Source organism: Pseudonaja textilis, chromosome 4 (genome assembly GCF_049901715.1).
Source record: "Pseudonaja textilis isolate UNSWEBS1 chromosome 4, rPseTex1.2, whole genome shotgun sequence".
NCBI lineage: Eukaryota > Metazoa > Chordata > Lepidosauria > Squamata > Elapidae > Pseudonaja > Pseudonaja textilis.
Window position 1 is genome coordinate 63,787,251 of NC_141993.1, and position 13,588 is coordinate 63,800,838.

At 35.5% G+C, this 13,588-nt stretch overlaps 1 protein-coding gene across 1 annotated transcript in view; it reads right to left on the bottom strand.

Moving 5' to 3' along the window:
• DNER (delta/notch like EGF repeat containing) overlaps positions 1 to 13,588 on the bottom strand; it is a 120,553-nt gene that overhangs the window by 30,612 nt on the left and 76,353 nt on the right. Inside the window, exons 5-6 of the mRNA XM_087933266.1 lie at positions 12,016 to 12,161; positions 615 to 768 (exon numbers count right to left, since the gene is read on the bottom strand). Coding sequence (XP_087789392.1) covers positions 615 to 768; positions 12,016 to 12,161 — 300 coding nt within the window. The remainder of the gene's footprint in view (positions 1 to 614; positions 769 to 12,015; positions 12,162 to 13,588) is intronic.

A 13,588-nucleotide genomic window follows, 5' to 3' on the forward strand; every position in this document is an offset into this window, starting at 1 on the left:
CACTGAGGACAGATACAATCTGTCTCCTGCCCAGCCCCCGGATATCTCTGGTTCCAGGACTGCCTCTTTGCCTCAGCCTGCCGAACAAGTGTCTCTTCGAATTGAAGAAGGCCATGCTGTGTCTTTAGCCTCAAAGCTGAACAATCAGAGGTCAAGGTTTCCCAGCTGTTGATATCCATTCCTATGGCCTTTAGGTCCCTCTTGCAGATATCCTTAATCGCAGCTGTGGTCTCCCTCTGGGGCACTTTCCAGGCACTAATTATCCATACAGGAGGTCTTTCAGAATCCGATCTTTAGCCATCTTCATGTCATGTGCATATGTACAAGTTAAAACAGTTTCCCAGATTACTTTTAAATGGAGTTGGCCACTAGATTGAAAATGTGGGGAAGCTAGGACAGGATTTTATGTATTTGTATGTATGTATATATATACATGGACGGACGGACGGACATGCACACACACGCACACATGTCTCTCTTTTTGTATTGGTGATCCTCATATAAACTTATATCTAGTTCTGTTAGCTTCCTTATCCCTTCAGTATCCAGAGATGCTCTGCTCTCCTAAGCAAAGTGGAGGCACTGTACAAATGATAACATGATTCAAAACATACCAGGAAGACAAGTACAGGAGAAATTTTTTCCAACATGTTTTTCTGCCATATCCATGCAAGTTCCATTACTCTGACAAGGGTTGCTTTGACAGGCATTAAATTCTTCACAGAAAACACCCAGGTATTCATTGTCACAGTCACAGAAAAATGTTGCCTAGAACAAAAAAAAATCCATACTACTTTATAATGAGATCTCCTAACTTCTTTATAAAGCATGTTCCTGATTATGTAAAATACTCTTAAAGCAAAGCATAACTATGGCAAACAACCAAATAAGATTAAGGAACAAGACTGAAAAGGGTGAGGACAAGAAATAAAGGACATACATTTTTGCAATAAAAGACAGCTTTTTACATATACAGTAAGCACCCCTTTGAGAGTCAGACAATTTTATCACTGCTCTGACTGGAACATTTTTTAAAACCCTGAATTTGCAACTACAACTATTATTGTAGATATAGCATAAACATTTAGGTAGCATATAGTAAGTTATGTTATATAGTTAACCAGTACAGTTTTAACAAAGCCACATGCATTATTTCTTTGTATATGTCTAAAGACATATGCATTTCAGCTTGAACACCTCTTTGAATGTATATGCTGAATTTATGTATACATGCAAAGGGTATGATATCACCTGTCTGTCTGTCTATCTATAATCTTTCTTTCCTTCCTTCCTTCCTTCTTTCCTTCCTTTCCTTCATCTATCTAATTTCATACACATATATCCACAAAGCTTTCTGATTAAATAGATTTCATATGTGGAGAGTTCTACTGGAGTAGCTTTGGAAACAGCATATTTGGAAAATATGCTAAAAAATACTAGCAAATTCTACGACTACAAAATCATTTCATTTTTCTAATTCATTTTTGTCCCTTCAAGTCAATGTTGACTCTTGGCAACTCACTGGACAAGTTTCTGGCAAGGTTTTTGGGCAATATTTCAGAAATGGTTGCCCTTTTCTGCTTCCCAGGGCTGAGACATATGTATGGATATAAAAACAAAATAACACAATCCACCAGAATGGACTCCATTACCTTGGAAAATCTCATAGCAAAATTACTTGTTCTTATTCTGTCATCCCCCCCACCCCCCCAAATGTCTCATCCAAGAAGCTTCTTCAGCTCTGACTAGATGATGGGGAATGGACGGATTTATACTCCTTGCAGACAGCTGGTGCTTTGCATTCTTTGCAAACCAGCTGTCTGCAAGGAGTCTATAAATCCTTCCATTCCCCAATATCCAGGCAGAGCTGAAGAAGCTTCTTGGATGAGAAGCTAAATGTCTTCAAAGAAAAAACAGAAAGTCTAGTTGCCTCTTGAAAAGCATCTCTGGGGCAACCATGACCTGGATGACTGAGAATCTCCATAGACTTCTGGTCTTATATGCTTCAGCCAAAAGCTTACTCTAACTAAGGGTAAGCCTCAATAAACCCAAAATGACTTATTTCTGACTAAACTATATTTTGCTACTGTTTCTTTGCTACTATTATTATATGGCATAGAAATGCATCAATTAAGGTGTCATAGCTATCAAAGAACTGCAATGAAGAAATTAAAGATTAGTACATTCTTCTGGCTTACAGTTCTATAGTTATAATACTACCAATAAGGAAAGGGTGATGACAATGCTGAAAAATAATATATAGTAACAATTTATTTTAAAATCAAAAGAACAATTTATTCTTGAAAAAATATTGGCAATGAAACATGTCTCAGTGCTAGAAAATCAGAATTGCAGATAGATAATAACACTGGGATTTTGACAAGTTATTATGCAAAGATTATTAGATAGCATTAGCTGTTATTAAGCATTCCACTGCCATTTTTCTTTCATCACAGAGTTACATTTTTAGCTACATGTACTCATTTATCTGAATAACACAGAATCAAGGTCACTAGAAATTGTCATAATCATCATTTAAATCTTTACAAGCGGTTTCCAGCAATAACTAAATCATTATTTTAAAGATCTTTAACTTGCTATTATTGCCTGTTTAGTAATAATGAGAAGATGCTTAGAAAAGGAGAAGGCTAAATATGACATTCCCTTTCTTGAAATGGATCCAATTCAAGGCAAACAATTTTGGATAAGCCTCCACAAAGAAGTTTTTCAGAAGAACCATCATTGATCTCTATCAATGCAAATGAGCTCCCTCTTTTAGTTCCCCCCCTCCAAATATGCAGGTGTTTTAGAAGCTACTAATATTTTACCTTTGAGTAATTGTTTTGCTTAATACTTGCATTCTGTTCCTTCCAGGAATAATAGACAAATGAAATTGTCGAACACTGCTCTATATTTTTATATTCATTTGACATCACAGAACAGTTACCTTCCCATTGAAGTAGTATGTATTTATTCATATTTGTATGCTTTTGAACCATAGGTTTTAGAAAAAATAAAATAAAATAACAATGATTGATATCAGTTCAATATATCCCCTCTAATATTAACAGCATTAAATTGGGAACAATGCAACTTGCTTTGTTCCACATTCAGATAACAGATAATCAGAGTTGGAAAGGATTTTATAGGTCATCTAGTCCAACCCCCCACCTAAGCGGGAGACCTACACCATTTCTGACAAATGGCAGTCCAATATCTTCTTGAAGGTGTCAAGTGATGATGCTCCCACAACTTCCGAGGCCAAGCTGTTCCGTTGGTTGATTGTTCTCACTGTCAGAAAGTTTCTCCTTATTTCCAGGTTAAATCTCTCCTTGTTCAGTTTCCATCCATTATTTTTTGTCTGGCCTACAGGTGCTTTAGAAAATAGCTTGATCCCTTCCTCTCTGTGGCAGCCCCTCAAATATTGGAAGACTGCTATCATGTCTCCCTTGGTCCTTTTCTTCACTAGACTAGTCATGCCCAGTTCCTGTAATCGTTCTTCATATGTTTTAGTCTCCAGTCTCTTAATCATCCTGGTTGCTCTTCTCTGTACTTTTTCTAAAGTCTCAACATCTTTTTTATAATGTGGTGACCAAAACTGGATGCAGTATTCTAGGTGTGGTCTTACTAAGGCTTTATAGAGTGGTATTAGTACCTCACTTGATCTCAATTTTATCCCTCTGTTAATGCAATTTAGGATTGCATTAACTTTTTTGGCTGCTACTGCTGCACATTGCTGGCTTATATTTAGCTGGTTGTCCACTCATCAACATCAGACAACAAAATATAGATTTTTTTTATTCTAAATCTAGACTCATTTAGTTGGATTAACAAATCTCCAATCTAGGTAGGTCTAAGTTCCTGATACAATATATATTGTAATAAGAGGTCAAATCTTTGACCTTTCTATCTAATATGCTGTTACATTGTTTGAAAATAAAGTCCTATGAAACTTGTTTCTGGGAATGAGATATAAGGGACTGTAAATAATATGACATTCCTTGTGCATCTTTTAAAAAATTGATATTTATCCAACTCAAGCTATCCATCCTGTCTAAAACCTTTAAAGAAATATGCAGTCCCTCAATAGGGCATGATAACTTATGTCATTCAGCAGTTTAAAATATATGTTGTATATAGCTTACTATATACAATGAGATTTTTGGAGTGAAAATTAGCAGGGTTTTTGGAATCTCCCTTTTAATATTGGAATTAATGCACTGTTTTCCCCACATAGAGGGATTTGCCCAGTAGCATTGATATAAATAAACAAGGAAGCATGCATAGGAACCCATCAATCAGGGAGTGCCTTAAAATATTTGGTGATAACATACACTCTCCTGGGCCTTTGCCAACTGTCTGTTGTGAAATTATTGTCTTAATTTCTGTAGCAGTTTCTTGGGGACATTTTAATGATAATTTTAATAAATTGTACCCATTAACTATTCTTCTTAATATCCTCAAATTTCCTTTTAAAATAAGCTATCCAAACCTCAGGTGAAATATGTGTTTCTATTACTACATTTATTTTTCTCTGGCCTTGGGAAATTAGTTTATAAATTTTATAGCATTATTTTGTAAACATGACAGTCTTAATTCTTACCACTGGCTTTTATAGTAAATCCTATTTGTTCCTACTTTTTAGTGCTTGATATTTTCAGAGTTCATCGATACCCTGTCAAATGATTTATCTTTCTTCCATTGTCTTAATAGTCTAGCCAGTTCCTTTTTTCTTCATATCTATATTTGCGGTGAAACCACAATATTCTGGTTTTAGTCATTTTCCCTTTCCATGGTTTACACACCACAGGTTTAAAATTGCCAACCACATCTTGTAAATTATACTTTTAATTTCTGGTTTTTGAATAAGTATAACCATCTGCTGTACTGCTGTTGGACTGTACAGCGTTGATCTTTCAGCTCCTTCCAAGGGGAATGTCCACTTTAATTGTTTCTGATTCTTTGTTATGCTTTCTATATTATGACTCTCGTTCTACATTATTTCCACATACAAACACAAGTCCAAGACAAGCGATAATTTATCACTCTCTAGTCTATCTATAATATTAAACACTACACTAATGAGATATTGAAAACTACACTAATGAGTGAATATATGTGAATATATAATCAACAACAGCTCTATCTATGTGGCTGATTGATGTATAAGACCCGAGAGATTGATCTCATTGTGATCCATGTAAACTGACATTTGTAATTTGTACAATAAATACTTCTAGTGTACACTTATTCTGGATTTTCTCATGAGACAAATGGCCCAAAAGGAAAATGACATCCATCTTTTAAAAAAAGTTCTTATCCTTTAAGTTCAATAGTTCCAAGCATGGGCTGATACTAGCATCCAAACCCCAACAAATAATTAAATGTATACTTGTGGGCTGATGTAACTAAGCTAAAGATGTAATTAGATAAAAACTCCCAAGTTATCCCAAAAGCAAAATAATTTTCTAAAAAGTGGGAATCAATCTAATGAGTAGTGTATTAAGAGATATTTATAACTATCCATATTTAATGTTCAAGATTAAATATAATCCTTGCCAACTTTTTAGGAGCATTCTGGAAAGTGACACCATTTTCTTCTAGAGGTTACAAACCAAGCAGTATCATATACTTGTGATTTCTTTGATAATGTAACTTTGAGTAAAGAAAGTAAGGTTTAATTTGGTTTTTTGCTTCACTATTTTCAACTCTTTATTAATACAGAATGCTCAGCTATTTTTATTGAATGAATAATTTATATGACAAAATATATCACTGCGTATCCAGGAAAACTTGAGCTGCTTCAGCATTATCCTTGTCCTGGTACTTTTGATTTAACTTTTATGCCTATTTATTGCAAAATGCCTTCTAAATTATCCTTTTTTAATAATGTGCTTTGCACAGTAAAACATATATGTTACAAGAAGAAACATTTATAAAGAAGGAAAGGGAAAGGAAAACAGCAAATACCATGTCATTTGTAACTATTATCTAAAAAGAACTGGAAAAAAGAACTTAATTCCATAGCTAATTTAGATATTCAATATTGCTAACTGATTATTATATGAGTAGGTATTTGCATTGTGGGCCTGTCTCATTGTAGGTGAAAAAAAAGTGTCATAGAAACATCATTTCTAATTAAGTTAGCTGATTAAACTACTGTTCATTCTGGCTTTGAATCAAATTTTCTTGGCTTAAATTCCAATTGGCCATTTAAGGAACACAAAAAAATAAACTTTTGCAGAAAAAAATACAAAGTACAAAACTCAAAATGATAATCTCATTAAAGTAAACATTCAGCAGAAGCTTTTGGTGAGCTAGTCTAGTGAAAGACTAGATCATCTGTAAACACATATGCTTATTTGCAAGCTCAAACTGTTGATCAAAACAGTTGCATGAAATTTCCAAGTGCATATTTATAATGGATTTTGCTAACAATATTTTGGCTGAGTTATTTTTAGGAGGTGATAAAATGTAAGTTTGGTAGAACTAGCTTTAGGAGACATTTGAACACAGATATTTTCAAGGGCACAGGTATTTGCTAGAAACAAAACAATGTACACGTCCAGAAGAAAGCAAACAAGAAAATTTATTTATTTATTTATTTTATTTATTTTTGTCAATTGCTTACAAGATAATAGGTATAAGTAAAAACATAATTATGAATACACGGATACATATAAGAAAAAATAAAATAAAATAAACAATAGGACAGGGACATTAGGCACGTTGGTATGCTTATGCACGCCCCCTACAGATCTCTTAGGAAAGGGGTGAGGTCAATAGTAGACAGTCTAAGGTTAAAGTTTTGGGGGTTTGAGGAAGAAACCACAGAGTCAGGTAGAGTATTCCAGACATTGATCACTCTGTTGCTGAAGTTTTATTTCCTGCAATCAAGCTTGATGCGATTAACCTTGAGTTTGTATCTATTGTTTGCTCTTGTGTTGTTATGGTTGAAGCTGAAGTATTCATTGACTGGTAGGACATTGCAATATATTATTTTATATACTATACTTAGATTGGACCGAAGGCGGCATAGTTCTAGGTTTTCTAGGTCTAGAATTTCAAGTCTGGTGGCATAAGGTATTCTGCAACGAGTAGAGGAGTGGAGAACTCCTCTTGTGAAATATTTCTGGACTTTCTCAACTGTGTTAATATCAGATACATAATGTGGGTTTCAGACTGATGAGCTGTATTCGAGTATTGGTCTAGCAAATGTTTTGTATGCTCTAGTTATTAGTGTAATATTACCAGAGAAAAAGCTATGTAAGATTAGGTTAACAACTCTTATCGCCTTTTTTGGCTATGTAGTTACAGCGGGCTCTAGCACTTAGGTCATTAGAAATGAGTACTCCAAGATCCTTGACAGAATTTGGATCATCAACAAGGTCTTAACTATTCAGCCTGTATTTTATTTTCTGATTTTTTTTGCCAATATGTAGGACAGAGCATTTATTTTTTGAGATCTGAAGTTGCCATTTGTCTGACCATTCTGATACATAGTCAAGGTCTTTTTGAAGGGTAGCAGTATTGTCTATGGTGTTGAATAGCTTTACATCATCAGCAAGGAGAACACAGTTGCTCTTCATATGATCACAGAGATCATTTATGTAGAGTATGAAAAGAGTTGGTCCTAGAACACTGCCTTGGGGGACACCACTGTTGACAGGTACAGAATTTGATAGGACGCTCCCAATTTTGACCATTTGTTGTCTGTTTGACAGGAATGCTTCTATCCAGTTATGCAGGTGTTCAGAGATACCGTAAATCACTTAATTACAGAAGTCTATGTAGATTGCATCTATTGCTTTGCCCTGATCGAGTTGTGTAGTCCATATGTTTTTGCAGTGTAAGAGTTGCAGATTACATGATAGTTTTTTTCCTGAAACCAAATTGTTTATTAGAGAGTAGGTTGTTTGTTTCTAAGTGGAGTATGATGGATTGGTTAATAATTGATTCCATGACTTTACAGGTGACGCAGCATAAAGAGATTGGTCTGTAATTTTCAACTAGGCTGGGGTCTCCCTTTTTGAAGATGGGGATGACCATGGCTTGTGACCATAGTTTTGGCAAGGAGCTGGTCCTGAAAGATTATGCTTGGAGGTTTGGCTATGGCAGTGGATAGCTTTTTTAAGAAGTAGGCACATATTCCATCTGTTCCAATAGATAGAGATGGTTCTGTCACTTTCCTTTAAAACATTTTTCTGACAAATTATCAATTGCTTTTTGAACTCAGATGACCTTAGATCAATAATTAGACTGCTATCTAGGAAAAATATATAGAGAAAACATCCCATCCTATTTTCACATAATTTCTTACTTTTAAGGTAATCATTTCAGAAAAACAAAACACACTAAAAGAAGATAACAAAAGAGTAAGAATCCCCCAGTGAGGCACTGCCTTGACATGGTTATGGGCTTGTGTGTTCTGAGGAAGATGAGAGCTATGTCAGAGGTTCAACCATACTGGACAGGTCTCACCAGAGGAATCATAAAATTATAGTCAGATGTAAATTACAGAAACCCAATCTGGATCAGCCATTGCCTGGGTAAATAAGGACTGCACTAGGTGTTTGACTGTCTGAACATCTAATGGAAAATGGGCCACAAAACTCAGAACTGATGGCTGAGCAACCAGGACCAGCAACTGCAGAACTACTGAAAAGAAGGGTATTCTACCAATGGCAAATATACAGAGATTGTAAAAATAATAATAATAATGTGTTATTACAGATCAAGTATGACAAGAAAAGAATATTTCAACTGAATGTATCAATTCTGGAAAGAACAACATCAAGAATCAGAAATAACAGAACAGAGGCTAGTGGATCAATATTGATTTATAATACAAAATAAAATATTCACAGAAGAGAAAATGGAAGAAGAGCAAAGGTCTACCCAGGACCAAAAAAAATCCTTGCCAGAAATAACTCAATCAATAGAGGCAGACTGTAGGGGGAGCTGGCAATAGAAGAAGCCAGTACAGCTGTAGAATATTTTTCAACTTGCTATCTCTCAAGTTTGCCTATCCCTCATTAGTTTATTCCAGGGGCTTAGGAAGGACTCAACAGGTGGATAAAATGCCAAATCCAGTCTGAACATCTGGCTGACTATGCAATTAACCATAAGAATGTAAGAACAATATAAGACTATGAATAAAAGACAAAGAATTGGAGAAAATTATAAAGGAAAATTTAAGATGAAAGATTATGATGTAAACCAACCATGGTGAACTCACTGGTTATTGGTACACTGGGTGCCATTTCAAAAACTAATCTTGGACACTTAGAAAATATGAGCATTGACAAAATTTCCATCTATCAGTTACATTGCTTGGGTGCATATATACTGTATACTAAGCTGATACATTGCAAAATTCTAGATTCTTGGGATGGACTCATATGAAGGCCAATGCGATGACCCAGGATGTGGAACAAATGCAACAAAGTCACAAAAGTAGGTAAAGTCCCTCTAATATCTCCAACTTGGCCCCCAATGTCCAGTTATCATAGACTGGAGAAAAAACTCTCCCAAGAACAGTTTTTAAAGGGGAGAAATTCAGTCCAAACCCAGAGTACATAAAAATTATAAATAAAAATCAGTACAAACCATGCTGCAGCAATTAACGAGACAGGGCAGGATAAGGAATTGCAGACTTCAAAAGACAATGAAACGCACACAGTTGGAAGGACGCCAGAACCCAGATAAGACTTGACAAAGATAAATTCATGCTTTGCTTCCAGCCGTGCGCAAACGCCCTTTTTAAATCTTGTTTTCCCAGCTGCAGCTAATGAAGGGAATCAGGGCCTTTTTCTCCCCCGTAACTCATATTGCTCCCTTCTCCGTTCCTCCCTGCGTGCCTTAGGATGAAGAGGGGATGGCCCTGGGTCTTCCTCTGAATGCCTAGTTGGACTGTGCCCTTCCCCAGTTTCTTCCAAAGCCAACAAAAGCCACACTCCCACTCCCTGACAGCTGCTCAACCTCCCCCTCAGAATCATGACACCCAATATAAACTAAAGAACTGGCAGTTATGATTTCATATTATTGTATATATAATAATTCATAAACATGTACGATATTCCAGAACAGGTATACAATTATTCTGTTTGAGTCTTCAAGATAAAATAAAATTCCAAGTTTCTTGTCTAAAATTTTTATTTTCTTCTCTTGATGATGATTTTTATAGGAATATTAGTAAAATTCAAAGTGATAAAACATCATGAAAATACAATATATGCCATACAATGAATCTGGCATCATTTTCTGCACTTTCTACTCAAACGTTGCAGATTTCATAGATTTAGAGCCCCTCTATAACTGTGGACATTGAAAGCTAAGCAATTGCTGAGTATCTCATTTCAAAACTGATGAGGTCATTGCAAGAACCTCAAAAACTGTATTCTCTTTCCATGCTAGTAATTCTACCTGAAATGAACTAACTCACAATTAAGAAAATGGTGGTATATAAAATTCTCAGACTTTACTACACTCTCTTTCCCAATTCAATGCCTCAAGCTGTCTGGGAGATAAAATAAATTTGGCTGAAACATGCCAAACAATGATAGTAACACGTAACACATAAAATACCTTCCAAGAATGAAAATAGAAAGATTTTTATTATTCATCTTTTATGCATCTGGTGAATAAGCTAAGAAAGGACAAGCTTCCAATAAAAATAGGAAACAGGACCCAAAATTAGTTTTAGACCCAAAGTTTTAGACCCAAAATTATAGTCTTGAATATGCAGGGCAAGAAAAGAGGACACTAAAAAATAAGTACTGAAACTATAGCAATAGAGAATTACAGTTCTCAATCATACGGCAAATGTCCTAAAGTAGAAAGATTTGTTAAACACATATTTCTTTTTTTAACTGTTCTTTAGCAAATCAAATGTTATGATTTCTCTTGGCAACTGCTTTTATTTTCTCAGGATATAGACAGTTTCTACATCAGAATGGATAATATCCTATAAGGTCAAATTCAAGGCCCGGGGACCAGATTTGGCCTGCAGGGTGCTTAGATCAGTCCCGCAGGGCTGCACTGGAAACAGTGAAGGACCAGCCCACAGTGCCTCTGCCAGTGAAAATGGAGCTTGGGAGGGCTCTGTTTTTGTTGACAGAGGGTTGCAGAGGGCCCTCACAGCCAAAAACGGAGCCTGGAAGCCCCTTTTCACTGGCAGAGCATTTGGGCCACCACAGGTGCTCCCAACATGAATGACATCAAGCTGGCTATGCCCACCCCAGCCCACTGAAGTCAAACACAACCCTGTTGTGGCCCTTGATGACATCAAATTTGATAACTTTGCTATAAGGCATATACTTAATTATTTTTCTTTTATAGAAATGTGATATTATTAAATAAAAAGTAGCAATGTAATCCAAATAGAACTGCTAGGGCTGAAAAGCAACAGCTAATCAGTCACTTCCAAAGCTTATGTAAGCTAGAAGATAAACTATTGGGAAGCAGTTGTGAGAAATTCTATGCAACAACTTAGAATACAGAACTTACTAAGGTGAGAGCTGCTTCACTAAGAGTCCTGCTCTAAAGACTAGTGGGTAGAGCCTGGAGAAATACTATATCTGATTTGTTTTGTATTTATACTTTAATACAACTTTTGGAATCTCTGGTACCATACTGTGTTTTCAGGGATCTGACTTGGATGCCATAATATCTCTAAAAAGCTGCAGAGAACTAATCAAATGCTGGCTATGAAGCTAGAAAAAAGGTCTTCTAATGATTCACTTTCCACAGAGGAGATATGCAGCTTTCAGCTCATCATGCAATTCAGGCAATTGCATGCCTTATGAATGTGTCGTTTACAACTACCAATTTTCTCTATCTATCTACCCTTTACACCTGCTTTTCTCTGGTTTCTCCCAAATCATGCATTGCTTCTTTTCTGCAAATTGATCTTTGCAATTCTTTGTTTTGTCTCCATCAGCTGTATAAGAACAAGTCAAGACTATGATATTCATATCCCTCCACCCTTTATCCGCATTCCTTCTTTTTTCTTACCTCAGACACTCTTGTAATGCATTTGCCTTTCCCAGAACACTGAAAGCCATCAGACTGGATTCCTTCAGGCAAACACATGCTGACCTTTACTATGACTGTCAAGCGTAATGGCACAATGCATTTAGAAACAGAATCATTCACAAAACCTGGGGGGAAAAGAGACCATATATATTACTGTTAAAATAGAATACAATGCCTTAAAAGGGAACTTAAAATAGACAAGAGACTATGGCAAAGATGGGGAATGAGTTAGAGCTGCAGTTAATACATCTCCTCACCTAAATTCCATTAAACTGCTACTGAGTGTCCATAGACAGGAGATATATGAAAATCAGTTGTATTATATACAGATTGGGTTTTTTAATTTTTGCTTATGTTGCCTCTGTAGTTCACAACAGCTTTAGAAGAGAAAAGGACAGGAAAAATTGGGCAAGAAGGTAAATCTAGAGTTGGAGTGTTTGTGTGTGTGTGTGTGTGTGTGTGTGTGTGTGTGTGTACACCTGTCCTAATTTCACTAGAAGAACAGATGAAATATAATTCAAATGCACTTACAATTAATCCAAATGAACTGTATCAAAGCAAAAATAAATCCCTTATCAGAAGTTGAAAAAATCAGGTAGATAATACTGCTTCTTTATACATTTTCATTACCTATGAAAACTATGGAGAGACCACATTAATTATACAGTCTGGGAAAAGTGAGCTTCTGGCTTTATGTGGTCCAAATATTGGTTTCTCACTTCCTATACGTGCCTGAGCAGTAATCAATACTAAGCAAACTTTATATAGGCTCAGAAGTTAAGCAAGTTCAGGTTTGGTTAAGTTATGGAATGAGATACTACAAGAATACAAGAAATGCAGGCTACAGTGAGAAATTGGAAAACATCCTGGAATAACAAAGTGGCAAACCATCCAGTATAGAAATAACAGATATATCCACAGAGTTATCAAGAACTTATCTGGATTCAAAGGAGTCTCTACTTTTACATAGTCCATAGTCAGATGCTTTTGAAAAATGCTTGAGATATAGGTCAGAGATATATAATTTATTTGCACATCACTGGAGATATAATATACAGTCATGTGCAAAGGCCCTTATAATTTAAAGTAGTTCTGCCATCCATATCTATACCTATGTTGATCAGATATCAAGGTCACAGCATTAGAACAGTTATAAATGACTAAATTACAATTTTGTTTCACTTGATTTAGATGTTCTCTCTCTCTTAACCCCTTATGCTAGCTACTAAATGTTTAGAGAAATCCATTATTAGTAAATTGAGTTGATTAATATATAATTGCCATACAGGAGAATACACAGAAACAAAATGCAGACACCATCATCCTTATGCAAAATTTATTTTAAGAATGATCATGAAGTAGAACACTTGGAAGAAGAAAGTAAAGGCGGCCTTGACTTTGTGGTGATTACTACCTAGAGTAATTAGCAAGATAGTCCTTCTCTAATAACAAAATTACTAAAGACCATTTTTATGGAATAACATTTTCTAAAAAATACTTTTGAACTCCATGCTAAGTAAAATGACAAGGATAAATAGTATAGGTTGTATTT